This window comes from Corythoichthys intestinalis, chromosome 3 (assembly GCF_030265065.1).
Source record: "Corythoichthys intestinalis isolate RoL2023-P3 chromosome 3, ASM3026506v1, whole genome shotgun sequence".
Taxonomy (NCBI): domain Eukaryota; kingdom Metazoa; phylum Chordata; class Actinopteri; order Syngnathiformes; family Syngnathidae; genus Corythoichthys; species Corythoichthys intestinalis.
The window spans coordinates 27276183-27289786 of record NC_080397.1 but is presented as its reverse complement, the minus strand read 5'-3'; the positions used below and the strand labels follow the sequence as shown (position 1 = coordinate 27289786).

General features: G+C 37.8%; 1 protein-coding gene across 4 annotated transcripts in view; it reads right to left on the bottom strand.

Annotated features, from left to right (window-relative positions):
• The window catches only part of LOC130912928 (netrin receptor UNC5C-like), a 404638-nt gene that overhangs the window by 163734 nt on the left and 227300 nt on the right, over positions 1–13604 (bottom strand). For 2 of the 4 annotated variants that reach the window (XM_057831087.1, XM_057831088.1), the window contains exon 3: positions 7559–7702. In XM_057831087.1, the coding sequence (XP_057687070.1) occupies positions 7559–7702 (144 nt within the window). Of the gene's footprint in view, positions 1–7558; positions 7703–10577; positions 10653–13081; positions 13237–13604 lie in introns of those variants that run through there. The other 2 variants (XM_057831089.1, XM_057831091.1) reach the window with 2 other exon arrangements.

The following is a 13604-nucleotide window of genomic DNA, read 5'->3' as shown; positions in this document are numbered from 1 at the left end:
AAAAGAAACTGCTGTATTTTAAGCCAAAACAACTGTTGTGTTTCAAGAACAATATGTCTATATGCTGCCATAGCAGACTCATCGCGCATTAAGCTATTTTGGATTTGTCCGTTTTACCCTGAAAACCCCCGTTTACAGACGTCGCACAAACACTTTTGTTTCAACCCAGCCATAAAACGAAGGTAATTAATTATAATTATTATTCAAAATGTCTGTCATTTTTAGCTTAGAATCATTAATTGATGTCTAATATTTCATTTAAAAAAAAAACAACTTAAAAAAATTATTCACTTGCATATTTTAAACTTTTAAACAAATTATGTCACAATGAAAAAAATGGCGTCCGTAAAAAAGTCACGGCTATCTACCTTTTAACTATCGCTTAATTGTATTTTTTGTTGTTGTTGTTGTTATTGTCGCATTTTCTCCGATATGTTAGATGATAAATAATTAATCAAAACAAAGAAAAAATTGGAAATGAAGTTTAAAAGGGTAAATACATGAAAAAGACAGTCTCGACCGCTCCTTCATGTCTGCGATTTTTGCATCACGACCCTTGTTATATGACCATGTTTTACCCATAAAACCCCCCAAAATTCCAGCTGTGGCCATTCACAGCTGTGTCTTGACATTCAGCGATACATGTTACATGAAGTTTTTGGATCGAAACAAGGTAAGTACGCAATAATATCTCATTAAAGTCATGGCGTCTGTAATTCTGCTCTCGCGTGCTCTCGCCTCCAGATAGGGTTTTGCTGTTTAAAAAACTTTTTTTTTTTTAAATGCCCTCCTGTCCAAAATTTTTCTTCCTCCAGAAAATTGAGATTTTAAGCTTTCTAATGATGTATCACACATGCATATCAGACAATTTTGAAAGTTTGGGGGTCTCATAGTGGAACTTGAAGTCACCTGAGTGTTTTCCGCCATATACATGTATAAAGACCCTTGCTCCATATTAAAAATGTAGAACTGAAGAAGCATCTTCAAACTACAACAGTCTTGCTTCACCAACAAGAAAATTGCTGTCGATGGCAGCCAAATAGTAAAATTGTATACATGATGGCACATTTGAGGCCATCATTTTGTCCGTCCACTGAGTAATGTTTCATTCCAATTAGACCACATGTTTGTTTACTTGCTGCCATCTTGTCTGTGGTTGGAAAGATCTGGTTGACTGTCTGTTTTGGGATCAAAACCCCACAAAACAAGCCGGTTGCCATCAGCATAATGGCCAAGAAGCCCTTTAACGACTAGTGGAAGTCTTTTTTTCGCTGCGAGTGTCGGCAAGCACTTTAATCCGGCGCCTGGCCGCTCTGCTTATAACATCCATGCAGTGTATAATAATACGTACGCATCACATCACTGTCAAAATGAGCAATGTGAGTATTATAAGGAGTGTGGCGTGGAAAGAAAAACACAAGTGACAAACGTGATGGTAATTTTATACTGTACTTTTAAATGCAGGAGCTGCACAGTGGTTAAGTGGCGAGCAAGTCTGCCTCGCATCTGGAGATTTTAGCTCACTGGTTGCCACTGATGGTGATAGATGTCCAATCGTGTGGCTCTTCATGTTTCTGATAAGAGTGGAAATGAGTTTATCGTCAGTAGGTGTCCAATCCATTTGAAGTGGAAGGGTAGGCACTGGGCAGTGACATTCGCTCATTTGCTCAGTGAATGAACATTTTTCCATTCGCTGCCTAACCTCTCACATTAAATGGATTGGACGTCTGTTACCGTCAGTGGCAAGGTGCGCCTTAATTCTTCATCCTTAAAGTATTCCAAGACCTGGTACGCCAGATTGATTGATCCATATATGCGCAAGGAATATATTTCACATATTTATTTGGGAAAGATCCAATCGAGACCTGTTTCATGGAAGGAAGCTTTAAAAAATATATGGCTGTTGATTGGACGATGACTCTTCTCGTCATACTCACGAACACATTGTTTGCTGTCAAAGAAAGCTTTTTGTGACGGTCTTCCCTTAATGAGGAAATGAAGTGCATTTTGGACAAAACTTGAGAAATTGAACCACTTTGCACTCCAACATTATATTCAAGCAATACTGTAGTTGCTTCCTGGTCATGTCTGCAGCGCCCGCCTCTTTCTCTTGATTGGCTGGAACATCAGATGACCAACAAAGTGGTTGGACAGTTGAGGTTTGCAAGACGGTGCTGCATGAGGAATCAATGAATCAAGAAGTACTCTCTTGATTGACTGAATTTTGGGAGAAATTGCATGGGAATGCCCTCATGCTGGATTTGATTTTGGGTTCATTCCAGGTCAAATCCTCTTGATTTTGTTGTGCCTCTGGGTCACGTCCTCTTTATTATAGGTCACTTGTTCATTTTTGTTCCCAGTCCAAAATTGGACACTTGGTCCCTTTGTACTCAGCCTCCTGTCCATATTTAGCTAGGCTACCGTACCACCGCGACCCCCGTGAGCATAAGCGGTACAGGAGATAAATGAACTAAGTTTAATATTACTCATCTATAAGTAATGCAATTTCTGGATTTATTGTGTGGACATGCTTTCATGTTAGTTGGCACATATTGGCTCACTTACTGTCAAATTTGGGACAATTTGGATCACTTCCTGTTAATTTTGTCGCATTCCCGTGTCACTTGCTGTTGATTTTGGGACACGTTTGGGTCACTGCCTGTTGACAGTGGCTCAGTTCCTTGTAATTTTGGGACATTTTCAGTTGATTTCCTATTGATTTCCGTTTGCTTCCTGTTTAATTTGTGGCATTTCTGTGTCAATTCCTGTTGAAACATTTCCAGATCAATTACTGATAATTTTGGAATATTTATGGGTCACATCCCAGGATATCATGTTGATATGTAATCACCTCATGCTAATTTTGGGACATTTTTGGGTCACTTATAGATATTAGGTCACTTCCTACTGATTTGGAGAATTTCCAGGCCTATTCCTGTTGATTTGTTAAGTTACAAATGAATCAAAACAGAAATACAGTCTGGTAATGCCCCCCAATAACACTGTAAACGTAACAAAAACAAAATCACAATTTCAATTTCAATGAGTGCCCTAAAAATCGTTAACAATTACACAAAAGAGATGTACAGATTATCAACATCATCAATTTAATTATTAGACAGCAAGAATAAATTCATCAGCTGCTTTTGCAGCCTTTGCTTCTAGACAGACGTAAAACCTCTCCAAAGAAAAAAACCCTCCAAATTCATGACAGTCAATAGTTAATCCCCGGAGAATAATTGTTGATGAAAATGAGTTGAGTAGATTTCCTAGCTAACAATAATGAAATGGCAAAGAAAACAGAAGGGCTTCAGGTAGAGGTAATAAAAGCACGTAAGTAAGTGAATAAATACAGCTGTTAGAAGAGCAGCTTCCTGGTTAATATTTAAAAAGACAGGCTGAGCGTGATGGATTTCCTCCTGTCGAGCCGACGCGGGAATGCCGCCCAGTCTGGCCGTAGGACGCTAAACTCCATTGGTGAAGCACAACCAATAAAATCAAAAGAGAGAACTCGGTGGAAAGGTTATTGCTTATTTCTTCCTGGGTTCACCTCTCCCTGACCACATGGTAAGTTGCCACTCGTCTTACACGGATGATTGGAGCTGAGGCGACGACGCCCGAGAGACGGCCGAAGAAGAGAAGCAATCGCTCGGGTTATACAGGGCTGACTGCTCGGTGCCCTCCGGTGGGAAAGTTAAAAGTGACTTCCCTGCGTGGTTGTGTTTTTAGCTGTTGGGTGGATACATTTTGTAACCATTTGCATTATGGGAAACTTCATATTATAGTTTAGCATTCTTTCAGAATGAAAATTTATGTTTGTGTGATGATACCAAAAAAAAAAAAATATATATATATATACAGTGGTACCTCTACATACGAAGTTAATTCGTTCCAAGACCTTGTTTGTAAGTCGAAATGGTCGTAGGTTGAGCAGGATTTTCCCATAGGAATACATTAAAATTCCATTAATTCGTTCCACACCCAAAAACCTACACTAAATCCATAATAAATACTGCTGGTACAATTATTATAAATGGCAATTAAACATAGCAAAATAAATAAGTTATTAATAAAAATCAGAATAATATAATAATGATAATAATAATATTAATAATAATAATAATAATAATACTAAAATAAAAATGATTCCGTTAATAATGTAACAAATTGGATTCTAATGTGGCGGACACTTTTTGCTGTACCTGAATGCACCGCGGGGCTGACGTCACAGTGAGATAGGTCAGTGCGGTAGAGATAATACTTTCGTTTTCTTGAGAGCACAGTCAACTGCAGAGGGCAATGGGCGTTTTGTGTTGAATAAGTTCTTAAATAAATTATAAAAACGTGACGAAGCTGGCGATTTCTTTGGCGATGTTACCACAATAATAATTGTCACCTTAACTTATAAAGACTGGCGAACGGTGGTCGGAAGAGGACCGTGGAGCTGTATTGTTGAGCCAGCTCACGGATGCGCACCCCACGCTGATATTTTTCTACTTTGCATCTTCATTTCAAAGGTAAGCATCACTTTTTTCCTTGTTTCACCAACTGTACCAACTTTTTGGAAACCTGTGTTGATTTCTCACACAAGAAAATCCGCCGTGAGTTCGTTTGCGTTGCTGTCGTGTCGTCGTATTTCGAGCATGTCGTCGGATGTAGAAACAAATGGCGCGTCAAATTTTACGTCGGATGTCGAAAAGATCGTGTGTCGAAGCGATCGTGTGTCGAGGTACCACTGTATATATATATATATATATAATTTAACTCATTCGCTGCCATTGACGATAATAGACATCCAATCCATTTTCACTAGGAGGTTCAAGTAGCGATCATTCGCCAATTGAGCTAAGGAGCAAGGGCGGACTCACTCCATTTTTATAATTTTTAACCCATGGGCTGCCATTGAAGGGAATAAACATCGAACCCATTTTGACAGGAAGGTTTGGCAGTGATCATATACAAAATTAGCTTGTAACAGAAAGCGTGGGCCAACTCAGTTTTTGTCATTTGTACTCATTGGTTGCCACAAATGGTAATAGACCTACATTCCATTTGGACTAGGAGGGTTGGCAGCAATCATTCACCAATGCAACTCAAAAAAGCAAGAGTGGGTTAACTCCATTTTGGTCATATTTATTTCATTGGTTGCCATTGATGGTAATATTTGTCCAATTATTTTTGACCTACAGCAGTCGTGCTCATAACCCAAAAAGTTGCTCGTAATTAACCACGTATGTACATTTAAAAAAAGAAAAAATATATTATAATTTTTGATGCCACGAGCTACCCACACTAGCGTTGCCATCGACTGGTCATGGGCACCCTTGACTGAGAGAGAGAGCAAGAGCAATTTTTGTCATTTTTAATTCATTGGCTGCCTCTGATGGCAATAGGGACATCCGATACATTTGAACTAGGACAGGGTCGCAACTCAAAATGTTAAAAGAGCCATATAAGACCAAAAAAAACAAACAAAAAAAAACATATGTCTGGAGCCGCAAAGAATTAAAAGCCTTAAATCAGCTTAATAATGAAGGCAACACATGCTTTACAACACATGATTTAATGTTTATTTTCCCTGCAGTGAATCCAACACACCACGTGACTACTCTGTTGTATGATGCCACCTCAACTTAAACTTCATGACAATATTAATGAATTGATTGAATTGATGAATGCCTTATTGAAATTATAGAAAAGCAATGAAGAAATCCGATTTTTGATATAATTTTTAGTTTAAGGTTTTGAAAAACAACCAAATGGAACGTGCATAACATGCCCCTTATCTGGGCATGTCTTTGATTTTCCTTACTATATCGGTTTTGTTTTTGAAGTCTGCAAATAGGTGTTCTGATATGTTGATGAATGTCTCCTTCATGTACTCACCATCTGTGAACGGTTTTCCACGCTTTATTATCTCCCGGGTTGCAACAAAACATGCAGCAGCAGTGTTCTAAGTGTTCTAAGTTCAGAAGTAATGGAATCACACTTTTTCTCACACTCCCAACTGTGTACTCGGCTACCGGTTTGTTTACAATAGCCACCTGCCTGGCATCCCGCCCTGCTGATAGAAACGTGTGTCACAGTCTATGACGCAAATCTTCGTTGACAGAAATGTTGAAATTTAATATTTATTCTACACATTTTTACAACATTGGAAAACGTTAAGAATGTTTGTGTCATTTTTGTCCACCTACAGAAACCATATCAGAACAAAAAAATATATTTCACTCAACCATCTTTTTCCATTTTAAAACATTTTTGACCCTAGCCACTAGAGCAGAGCTAAAGAGTCGCATGCGGCTTTCAAAACACGGGTTGCCGACCCCCAAACTAGGAGGTTGGTAGCAGTAATTCACCAATTGAGCTATTAAAGTCAATAATTGGCTAATTCTATTGTTGTAAATTTGAACTCATTGGCTGCCGTTGAAAGCGCTTAGACGTCCATTTCATTTTGACTTGGAGGGTTTGGGGTGATCATTCACAAAAGGCGCAAGAGGGAGAATGAATGGGCTAACTCCATATTTGCCATTTTTAACTCGGTGGTTGCTACTGACAGCCACAAACGTCCAATGAATTTTAAAGCTAATACAATCAAGACGGGGTCAACTCCATTTTTGTTGTTTTTAACTTCTTGGCTGCCATGGATGTCTATAAACATTTAATCTATTTTGACTTGGGGGCTGGGAGTGATCATCCACAAATTGAGCTAGTAGTAGAAAGTGTGGGCTAACTCCATATTTCTCCTTTTAACTCATTGGTTGCTTTTCAAAGAGATAATCATCCCATTCGTTTTGATAGCGAGGGCTGACGGCGATAATTCACAAATTGAGCGAGTGAAAGCTAGAGTGGGCTAACTCCACATTTGTCATTTTTAAATCAGTAGCTGCCAGTGACAGCTACAAATGTCCAGTTCACTTTATCAGGTAGTGCTGTCAGCAAAAATTCACAAATTGACCTACTAAGAGCATGAGTGGGCTAACTCCATTTTTGTCCTTTTTGATTGGGAGATCTGGCAGATATCTTTCTATAGCAATAACTGTGCAATCCTTCTTGAGTGGGAGGGTTGACAGCAATCGCTGCCATCTCTCCCAGTCAAGAAGGACTGCACATTTATTGCATCAATAGCAGTTAATGAGTTAACAGAAATACAGATTGAGCTTCAAGTCCTCTAACAGGGGTTCAGTGTCGACACGCTGTCATCCTTGGAAAAGTCTTATTTGAGTTGGCGCCCCTTTTGTGTTTCTAGTGACCCCGCTCCCAGGGGTCTTATTAACTTCGCCAGCGGACCACGACGACAATCTGTCGACAATAGAGTCGTGCAAGAGTGTCTCCACTTCCAAGTGTAAAAAAAAGATACTTTTCAAGTTAAGCAGGAGCAGTGAAGTAAAGTAAAATGATTCGCTGGTTATTCTGTAGATCAACCACACCATTGGGAACACGATCTCAAAAGATCCACAACTAAGGCAAATGTCATGAATATGGTTGTTATTTTTTCCTTTTTGCCAAATCGAAGGTGATTATTTTGCCTATGTTTATGCGTGTATGCTGTACTCACATGCGATCCGAACGTGCGCTTTGCGACTTTTGGTGGTTCCAGCGGAGCTCCATGCCACGCACTGACACCAGTAATCTTCCGGGCCGAACAGTTCCTCCACCTGCTGCCGGGTTATTTCTATGCTGGCTTCTCTCACCACTAGACCTGCACACAGAAAAAGAGACATCCTTCCATTAGAAACTGCTCCTCAAATCTAAATCGGAATTCCTTTATTGTCATTGGGCAAGAAGCACAACCATATAGCAATAGAAACAGCAGCTCTCATGGTCAGGCCTAATCCTATCATGTGATCATAAATCGGGCCCGAGCGCGTCATTTTTAGAAGATCACAATCGGGTGGAACAGATCCAGTTTTTAGTCTATTCATTTATTTTTAAGTATGAACTCACTGGCCGCCAATGACGGCATCTGACATTCAATTCATTTTGACTGGAGGGCTAGCAGCGATTAAATGATCACTGCCAGCCCACCAGTCAAATTGGAATGCATGTCATTTGCCATTTGTGATGGCGAAACATGATCACTCAATGCAAGCCTTCCCAGTTGAAATAAACGTAATGTATATCACTATCAATAGCAGTGAATGAGTTAAAGGCTACAAGAAACAAAAAAATTCAGATGTATAACGATTATGGCTGTCTCCGATCCGATCATTTGATCGGAAATTGGACCAGATCAAGTAATTTTTAGAAGATCAGAATCGGGTGAAAAAGACTGGGTTTTTAGGGGTATTATCAAAAGAAACAAAAATATATGTCTAAAATTAAATTAATAAATTTCCGAGGGATCGGATCAGTATTCGGTATCAGCAGAGCTTCGAAATCAGATGACTCGAACTCGGGAGCAAAAAAATATAATTGGGACAACGCTAAGATAATTATAGATAGAGCACGATATTGAATTTGCGCCATGAAAAAACATTAACAGTTGTGAAATAAATTAACGAAAATTTTTGAAAATGTTGCCAGAAAAACCATAATAATGTGGAATCCAATTTTATTATATTATGTATGGATTTAATTATAGTATAATTACCTTGGTCTTTCCAAAGGAAAGAACAAGGTTATGTTGTTGTACAACTTTATTATTTTTCAATATATTCTCCGCGTTTTTTTGAGCCAACCGTTCGGCACCGTTGAAGTATCGGCACGACCGGATTTTTCGCGTGACGATGGGAATTTTTCAAACTGCCACGAAAAAATTTCCGTTCGCCCGTAAACGGCAATTTTCCGAAAAAATAAAAAAGTTTCAAAATGTATTTAGTCCTACAATTTTTGACCAAATCACATAATTTGGATGTCAAAAATTCCGGGAAGGTGAGGGGCATAAAAGTTATTATACAGAATTTGGAAAAAAATTCCGGTTCCCCGGATATTTGCCAAAAACTATCGCATTCATTTCTAATGGGAGAATTTCCCATTCACTTCCAATGGGATTTCCAATGGAATTTACATTGCATTGATGCCATTGACGGCCATGCATGTCGAATCTATTGATGCCAATGTACTTGGATTCAATTGACTACATGGATGTCGATGCCATTGACGGCCATGGACGTCCAAAATTTTTCCCATTCATTTTCAATGGGGAAAAAACTACATTTCCCCAAATCAACAGAAAATGACCAGATATCAATAGGACGTGTCCCCCAAACGTCCCCAACTCCATTGACGCTAATGGGGGGTGCTGCCATTGACGTCCATGGACGTCCAAAATTTTTCCCATTCATTTTCAATGGGAATTTTTTTTTTTCTTCCCAAATCAACAGAAAATGACTAGATATCATTAGGATGTGTCCCCCAAATGTCCCCGATTGCATTGCCGCTTATGAAGGGTGCCGCCATTGACGGCCATTGACGTCCAAATTTCCCATTCATTTCTAATGGCTTTTAATCATGTTTTTTCATTGTATTGATGCCAATGTACTTGGATTCCATTGATGTCTATGTAAGTTGATACCATTGACGTCCATGGACGTCCAAATTTTTTCCCATTCATTTTCAATGGGAAATTTTTTTTTTTCCCCAAATCAACAGAAAATGACTAGATATCATTAGGACGTGTCCCCCAAATGTCCCCGATTGCATTGCCGCTTATGGAGGGTGATGCCATTGACGTCCATGGACGTCCAATTCTCCCAATCTTTTCTAATGGCTTTTACTTTGTTTAGTGCCATTGACTGGCATTATGGTCCATTCTATTGATAGACCTGAGTGGGGCTAAGATTAGTATCTCCACAGAGGAAAGACCAAGGTGTAATTTCTCCCGAAATTGCAGTTTCTAGTATTAATATGTTGTTCTCTGTTCCTGTTCCTGAAGAACACAACATATTGCATTTGTAACATAAAATGTGTTCACCAAAAAGAAAATCTAAATAAATTAGGGCTGTCAAACGATTAAAATTTTTAATCGAGTTAATTATAGCTTAAAAATTAATTAATCGTAATTAATCGCAATTAATCGCAATTCAAACCACCATAAAATATGCCATATTTTTCTGTAAATTATATATATTCTGTAAAATAAATTGTTGGCATGGAAAGATAAGACACAAGATGGATATATACAGTGGGGAGAACAAGTATTTGATACACTGCCTATGGGAAAATCCATTGGCAGTGTATCAAATACTTGTTCTCCCCACTGTACATTCAACATACGGTACATAAGGACTGTAGTGGGCATTTCACTCTACTGTCATTTAAATCTGTCTATGCTGTCCTCACTCCGAAGCGTCTACGTTTTCCAAAGCTAGACAGCTAGTGAACGACGCCTTAATAATCAGACTTCTTCCTTTTTCATCTGATTTATTAATAAAATAGCCTCAAACCTTTGTCCTCTTTAGACCGTCATAAACCTACAAAAAAAAAAAAAAGTACACAAGCATTGCATTAGCAACAACGTTAGCTTAGCACGCTATACAGGTTCACTAAACATAAACAAAAAGCGTCTCATACAAAAAATAGAACATTTCGCTTACTAACATAATATGTACATTCTTTACAACAACCTTACTTACGGACAAATCTTGTCCAAGGATCATATAAGCACAACATTACAACGTAGGCGTCAGCCCGAGACGTCGTGCAGCCATATGAACTGGCAAGAAAAAATTAAACCATGTCGCAAAGCGACCACAATAGTTCGCTGTTGTGCTGCAGCACAAAAAGCCTTGCTGTAAAACTTACCAAAAGGCAGAATACTGTCTGAGCGGGACATGTGCGTTAATTGCGTCAAATATTTTAAGGTGATTAATTAAAAAAATTAATTACCGCGCGTTAACGCGATAATTTTCACAGCCCTAAAATAAATATAAATGTATTTTAATATTATAAAAATATAAATAAATAAGAAATAAAGACATGTTAAAATTAGTACAAAAATATAATATATAGTAATACATTATTTAATGATAATTAATAGACAATTTCCTTGATATTTTGCACACACACAAAAAAAATCTCACTCTCAATACCATATGCCATAAATTTGGACACACCTCATCATTTGTGCGTTTTTTTATGTTTTCATTACTATTTACATTGTAAATTCTCATTGAAGACATAAAAACTATGAATGAACACATGGAATTATGTACTTCACAAAAAAAGGGAACTAACTGAAAACATGTTTTATATTCTACTTCCTTTAAAGTATCAGCCCGTTGCTCTGATCACTTTTTTGCATACTTTTGGCACTTTCTCGATGAGCTACAAGATGCAGTCACCTGAAAAGGTTTTCACTTCACAGGTATACCTTATCAGGGTTAATAAGTGAAACTGTTTTTTTTCAATGGGGTTAGGACCATCATTTGTATTGCATTGAATGAGGTCCATCCAAACATTTTGCCTGTACTTACTGTATTCATACACAAATTAAATAAAAAGTAAAAATATTTATATAGTTGGAAAATCTAAATTGACAAATTATTATTGCCCAATATTTTATTTAAATGCAGGGGTTGGACAAAATAATGAAAACACCTTAAAAATCAACAAAAACTACGGTAATTTAATATGGTGTAGGTACGCCTTATGCAGCAATTACAGCCTCAGTTCTCTGAGGTATTGATTCATACAAATTGTGAATTGTTTCCAAAGGAATTTTAAGCCATTCTTTAGTTAGAATAGCCTTTAACTCTTTTAGAGATGATGGCGGTGGAAATTGGCATCTTAGTTGAATCTCTAAAACTGACCATAAATGCTTAATAATGTTGAGGTCTGGGGATTGTGCCGGCCAAACGAGAAGCTCAACTTCATTAGAATGTTCCTCATGCCATTTTTTAACAATGATGTTCAATGATTATGATGCAAAAATGTTAGGGGTTTCCATTATTTTATCCAACTCTTGTACTTCGAATTGTATGACAGAACTTACAAATATCTCTACAATATTAATTCACATTAAGTGTGCAAAATGAAAAAATATTTGCACATAAAACCTGAATTAGAGAATAAATTACAACTCACCATTTGAAAATAGTAAAATTGTCAGCAAGCAATATATATGAATGACAAACAATGCAAAACTAGTCTAAAAGTTGCTATATTTTTATATGACGTCTCATTTCAAATCCAAATCAACCAGAAATAACCTCATTAATACATAATTACTACATCTGAAAACATCAAAAATACATGAATAAATAAATGAACATTTTTGTGTGTGCGCTCCAACAAAGAAGAAGAGCTGAATGGAGACATAGCGTACATCCTCCGTATCCTTCAAGTCGGCAACGGGATCAAAATGGGACTGCTGAGCTGCTCGGCAAATGTTTTACGAATAAAAGAATTATGAGCAGGCAGAAGAGGAAGCCAATAGTTAAGCACACAGACTAGAGAGAAAGATTAAGAAGCGCAAGAGGCCAAATGAAATGTTAAACCCAGAGGATAGAAAAACGGCTTTTAAGAGAAAAGTACGCCGAGACTTGGACGCGTGGGCAGACAAAAATCTTCCGCGCCAGAGATCTTGTCGGTTTATTTCGGGTTAAGCAGCATTGCGAAGACCTGCATTGGCCGTCACCATCGGGACATCTCGCCAATGACTCTCGGGATGTTTCAGACAAAAAGAAAAGAAAGTTACGACGGCAGAAGGGACAGCCTCTCAAGATGGTTGCCGTTCAAGAGAAGGAAAGAAAATGGACGTCAATAGGTTTAGGATTAAAAAAAAAAAATCCAAACATTTTAATTGGTATTGACCGCAATAGTCAAAATGGGCTGGAAGAGTCAGGTACACTGTACCTGTAAAGACAAGCCAGAACAGTGCTTTGATCCCGAAAATACAGCAACTCTCATAACCCAAAGTTAAAGACAAGCCAGAACAATGCTTTGATCCCAAAAATACAGCAACTGTCATAACCCAGAGTTAAAAACAAAAACCTTCCCGGCTGCCACACAAGCATCTCCAAGCAGAAAACAATCTACTAACGTCAGATTTACATACACAGGTGTTAACACCAAGCCTAATAAAGTACTTGAGTAGGGTCATCTGTTTCCAACCATAATTATTATTTTATCAACTCACGGAGTTCTGGCCAGTGGCTCCTGTATCTGAGTCTGAGTAGACATGCTGATGTGCACATGCAAACCACCCTGGAATCAGTTGTCCGTTCAATTTGCTGACAGACTGACATGTAATTAGCATGGTAGTTAGCTCTGATTGGTTCAAATGCACGTTTTCTGGAACAACAAAAAAAGGATAAACCAGTGAGGTACTTGTTGAATCAATGTGATAAAAACAGACATAGCAACGGAAAATTGATCACATCTTTAAAAGAAATTTAGAAATGTGAAATTCAGTGTTTACATTGTCTTCAGTTTTTATTGTATATCCCATGTTCTTAGATTATGTTCTAAAGTCAATAAAAAAAAGAGGTTTTCAGTTTAGATGAGAGGAAGTAAGGCAAAATTAAAATTAGAGATGGTGGTTAAGGTTACTGGTGTTTTTCTTAACTTTTATTTTAAACATAATTGAATAAAAATACTATTTTGAAAAAAAAAACAAAAAAAAAACAGTTAATCGTGTATGCCTCCTTACATGCTGTTGC